At 34.5% G+C, this 5688-nt stretch overlaps 1 protein-coding gene across 1 annotated transcript in view; it reads left to right on the forward strand.

Annotated features, from left to right (window-relative positions):
- The first annotated feature begins 2698 nt into the window (after positions 1 to 2698).
- Positions 2699 to 5688, forward strand: part of adgre5a (adhesion G protein-coupled receptor E5a) — a 10959-nt gene continuing 7969 nt past the window's right edge. Inside the window, exons 1-4 of the mRNA XM_015031190.1 lie at positions 2699 to 2767; positions 3882 to 4021; positions 5157 to 5231; positions 5473 to 5619. Of these exons, the coding sequence (XP_014886676.1) occupies positions 3955 to 4021; positions 5157 to 5231; positions 5473 to 5619 (289 nt within the window). The 5' untranslated portion in view covers positions 2699 to 2767; positions 3882 to 3954. The remainder of the gene's footprint in view (positions 2768 to 3881; positions 4022 to 5156; positions 5232 to 5472; positions 5620 to 5688) is intronic.

Below are 5688 nucleotides of genomic sequence, written 5' to 3' on the forward strand. Positions count from 1 at the left end.
GTTGTTGAGACAGAAAGGCTGCATGGATATCCCTCCGCATTGTTTGAGATTTCTGGGAGAAACTGTAGAATGAAAATAGCCGGGGCCAACACAAAACACCAAATGTCTGCGCACACCATCTGGTTTGATCTGGACGAAAGCCGTGAGATAACAGGAAGAGTCCTGGGGCCTGGCATGATCAGGTTGCAAGTCACTTTTTTGAGAAGTGAACTATAGTGAGGCACTAAGCCTAGCTAAACGTATAAAGAGTCTCTAGTTACTGGTGTTTAGGGTCTGATCTCATGGCTTTGCAGAAAGTTTATTATATGATCCAAGAGGAGGATAAAATATCCAGAAAATATTACCAACTAAACCTAAAACATCAGAAAGTAGGCAAGAAGAAAAATAAATAAATAAAAAGCCCTGAACAACTGGCAAATATTACAGAAAATAATTTAATCAACTAATTAGTTTTTCAAATATAGCATATGTAGATCTTGCATAGTATCTGAAAGGATTAAGGAAGATGCAATGAAGCCCAAAAATATTCATACTTTGGGGTAGCAAAGTAAAAGAGGAAGCAGACTGCGATGTGTTGAGATCTCATGAGAGAGGTGAGTAACTGAAACATGGTGGAACAAAACTAAACAAAATTAGTCCAGCTCAGACAAACAAGCCAAGAAGCCAAGAAACCCAATTCAAAAGCTTAAAAAGATTCAAATTGGTCACCATAAGTTTAAATTTTCAGAGAAGACCACCTAACATGGGAAGACCTGTAAAGCCTGCAGAACTATGTTGAAATTAGAGCATATTTTCAAGTCTAATAAAGCCAATCACACACTTAGTTTACCATCTTGAGCTATCTTTTTCGAAGAGCAAACAAAGGCAAACAAAAATGCAGAAAAGCAGAGATAGGACATATTTCTTAAAAGTTTTTAAAGGTTTTTTTTTTTTTTTCATTCCACCAAGGAGTTTGTTCCTGACTGCAAAAGTGTTTTTTATGTGAACCATAATGCACAGTTAAAAGTATCTGCCGGAAAGTCTGAGGTAAGATATTTATTCTTCTTTATTTTGGGATTTTTTTCTCACCTCTGGGAGCCATCAGAGAACAGGAAATCAGTACCACTTTAGCTTGATTCACATTGTTCAGTGAGTCTTTATTTTCTAGTGAAAAACTCTCTTGGGTAAACTAGAGTTCCTCTTTTTGTTTTGCTGAGAAAAAAAAATTTAAGTGGTTACTGCTGTCCTCTGTGACAAAGTATGATACATCGTTCTACTCAGAGCCACTTTTATTAAACAGTTCAAGTTTCATTTAATTTTAATTTCTGAGTGTGCATGAAATAGTTTCTCTTTAGACCAATGGCTGACCATATGTCCTTTATTATACAACTCCTTTATATATATTAAAATGAAAATGTTTGCTGTTTAAGCTATGCTTGATCATGAAATGTGCTTATTTTGCGCTGTCCCTGTGTCAGTGGGTTTTTGAGTTCTCTCTGTTGGTGTGTTCACACACATCCCTGTGGGCCCGCAATCTGTCATCTCCATTTTCCTAAAGTCACAAAGCACAAACTCCACCTCATTGTTTTTAAAGTGTGAAATATTGTTGCAAGCACCCTCTACATCAGTGAGCTTTGCGTAGTGAGTTCACCCAGGGGGTAACCATCTATTTTGAGATCGTGCAACTTCTCATAAAAAAGATTCATGAAACCATCCGCTTGTAGCAGCGGTGGCAGCTTGTGATGCTAGCAAAGTCAGTTCTCTTTTGCATGGATTCAATATTTTACAGTGCTTTACAAACTTTGTCTTCAGGTCCCACCTCTGTGAACTTTACATTTTGCTTTCACAGCCTTCAACAGTAGAAATAAGCCGACAACACTGGCTTTTATTTATTTGTTTATAAGAATGCCTTGGGCAAGCTACCTCCATATTTGCTTCATCTTGGGTTTTTTTATTCATTTCGGTTTTTTTGCAGCCAGATGTCAATACAATATTCACTCGTCACATCAGCTCTTCCTGAAACTAAAGAGAGTAACTTTTATTGTTAAACCCCCTTTAAGGAGTTTCATGAAATCTTAGTTTTATGTTCTATTTTTGTATAACACACAAAACTGTTTAGGAATTGTTACAAGACAATCATTAAACAGTTAAAACTACAAGCACGAAACCAGAAACTGAATTTGCCTAGCTCGTATTGATGATTTTGTAATATAGTAGGATGGGGCATATAAAACTGTGTAGCAGTCTAACTATTAGGCTTTTTGTTACTTAGTTTAATGTTATTGTTGTCAAATAATTACAAAATATTTGATGTCATTTTTTGAAAATGAAAATTTCATTTTCGTCATCCACAGTTTTTTTATGTCCTGAGACGTGCTCTTTAAATAACTCTAACAGTTCTGCACTTTAGTCATTTGCATAAACATTTATGTTTTGGTACATAAATGAAGTGAAGTGATGCCACTTCACTGACTTTTGATCTAAAACTTTAATACCTGTTAACACATTTAACAAGTGTGATGTATCGGAACGTTACAAGTGACCCTGACAGATAAAGTTGTGATAAAAATAATTAAATGGTCAGTAGATAGTCAGGATTTCCGGCCTGCATTGCACAAAAAGGGAATGGGTGAGGGTGCGTAGTGGGAGGGAGTTTGATCACGAAGGAGATTATTACATATTTTTGACTGATAAAGGAACATAGCTCACTGCATTCTTTCAAATATTGATGCTCTTTTGGTCTCCTCAGGACACTCGGCATGTAGAGTCGCAGAGGATGATGCTGCAGGTAAGCTAGTGATTCTCTACATCAACAGAGAATGAGGCAGCTGCAGACAAAAATCTTACTGAAATAGGACTTGCATCGACACTAAAGGATGTTTTATTAAACTTTAAATTGTTTGGTCATTCTCTAAAGACCAAAGTAGCTCTTGTGTTGTGGCTATTTATGGCAAATGTTTGGTGTGTGGATGGAAGTTTTTTTGTAAATTATTTTTTTGACCACTTTACACTTTTCACTATTCACATTAAGTTTACTTTCGTTTTTTTGGCTAAGTTGTAGGACATTTTTGGTAATTATTTTGTCGCTAATGTTTTGTTTTACAAGAAATAAACAATATATTTTTTCAAACAAATTAAGTCGGAAGTGCGTTCAAATCAAACCACCTGTTAACACCCACGGCCTTTGTTGGAATATTGGTTTTTGGAAACTAGAAGGCCGCAACATCTTGTTTTACATGTGGTAATAGAAACAGTATGTAAATAAAAAAAAAATAAAAAATCTTTTCATATATTTGTAGAAACTGTTACTGTATTATGACAATATGGTTTTAGACCTACTCTGTGAAAAATGTAGCTCTGTTGGGGTGGGCGTTTATTGTATCATCCCATATATCGTTTATAATTTATAATAAATTTCTTATCATCATATGAAGCTTAATAATTTATTGTTGTCACAATGAATAATGTTAAAAAACTGTCCATATTATTAGGATAGTTAATTTTGCTATTTTTTTACACCTTTTTTCCATGAGAGATTAAATGCAGTTATTGTGTGCAGTTTAGTGATATCAGACATATTTTTTATAAGACTGCTGTCCAAAAGGAGTGCATTATACTTTTTTTTTTTTTTCAAGAGCAGTATTTGTGCCATTCAGTCAAAGCCATAGCTACCTAACGGTACCAAAGAAGTTAAGTAACAAATAGTTCTTGATCAGACTTTTATTGTTATTTCAACAGCACCACAAAATATTGCGATAAAACTTTAAGCCCATGTCACAATTTCACGTGGCACAAATTCACTTGCAAGACCAAGAAGAAAAGTTTAAAAAAAAGTTAATAAAAATCCAGTAACTGTAAAGTTTTTATTTTGTCTATCTATTCACTTTTTTTTCTATTTACAGGTTCTAAATTAATTCTGAGCTGTTCAACAAGGTTGTGACAAACAAAAGAGAAAATATTGTCAGGTTGTTATAAATGCTGATCAGAAAAGGCGTTGCTTGGCGCTTCACCATGACAGCCAAGAGGACTTTCCTGTTGTTGGGTAAGACAAGCTCCTGTTTTAAAACCAGTAGGATAGAGAACATCACCCCAGTTCTAAAGTCTGTACACTGGCTCCCAGTAGCTCAAAGAATATATATATAAAAAAAACTCTTGTTAGTTTATAAATCACTGAATGTCTCAGTACCACAAAACATTAACGATTTTCTGTTGTATCAAACATCCATTCCACTGATGTCTTCTGGTTCTGGTCTGCTCTGCATCCCCAGAACCAGAACCAAACATGGAGAAACAGCATTCAGCTTCTACACACCACAAATCTGGAACAAGCTTACAGAAAATAGTGAAACAGCCGAAACACTGAATTCCTTTAAATCTAGAATAGAAACCCACCTGTTTAGAGTTACCTTCCTTTCAGCCATAATAAAAGAAACATTGACCAATATATTTAATTTTTCTCAGTTGTTGACTGAGAAAAAGGTATTTTTGTGTTTTTATGATGTAAGGCACTTTGAACTGCCTTGTTACTGAAATGTGCTGCACAAACTAACTTGATTGAGCGATTAAATAATAATTTGCAAAGATTGTAAAGTTTATACCTAAAATACGAACAATTAAGGATGATTTTCACGACTGGCTTTATCAGTGATAGCTTGATCTAAAAACAGACTCTCTTCCTGTCTTTGCATGCTCAGAAACTCTATGGTCATTCACCAAACTAGAGACAACTGACATTGCCCAGTCAGAGCCTATAATGGTATTCTGAAATTTTAACACCAGCTGATGTTTACAGACAGTCTTCCAAACAATTATGTGGCAAGGTGGTATTACAATTTCAGAAAATCAGGATAAATAATTGTTTTTGCTTTTTCAACTCAAAACTCTTTATCTCTTTGACTCTAATAATTACACTGAATGTAATAATCCTAAATATCCTATGTCCTTTGATGACTGTTGTAATCAATGGTAATACTGTAATAGGCTGCAGTAATGAGTGACACTTTGTGTTCTCAAAATTCATCATATCTCTAGCTCTAATGTTTTGACTCATTGAATCTTGAAACTTTCTTAAAAATACCCTGTATCCTTCAATGACTGTAGTAATCAGTAGTAATGGATGAAATAGTCAAAATGTAATAGGCTGCAGTAATGAGTGACACTTTGTGTTTGTTTTTCAGCTTTGATCCTTTTTCCTTTCCAAACACAAGGATCCTGCAAAGAAGGGTTTAGTTTGGATAACGGAAAGTGTGTTGGTATGTAATAAAAAGTAACTTTCTTTAAAAACACATATATGCAACACATGTACAGCTCTCTATTAAAAAGTGCTTTGTTCTTTTTCATGACTCATCATTTTGAGTTTTTTTCTTTATTAACTAAAATTATTGTTGTTTTTAGCATTTTTGTTCTTTTTTCACATCAATATCAATTTCAGTATTAAGCCAAGAATCAGTTCATGCTGTAATAACTTTTCACATTTCTATTTCCTTGACAAAGATGTCAATGAATGTGCAGAAGACCCTGAAATATGTGGAGAAAATTCAAACTGTTTCAACACATATGGCAGCTTCTACTGCCAGTGCAAGGAGGGATTCTGGCCAAAAGCTGTGAATTTTACTTTTCTAGACCCTGTCACATGTAGAGGTAAATAGTCTGTAATTAGAAATGACAAACAATCGGATTTCATCCATCATTTCCTATAATTGTTCCTTT

Source organism: Poecilia latipinna, unplaced genomic scaffold (assembly GCF_001443285.1).
Source record: "Poecilia latipinna isolate Pla-1442-1.1 unplaced genomic scaffold, P_latipinna-1.0 Scaffold200, whole genome shotgun sequence".
Classification (NCBI taxonomy): domain Eukaryota; kingdom Metazoa; phylum Chordata; class Actinopteri; order Cyprinodontiformes; family Poeciliidae; genus Poecilia; species Poecilia latipinna.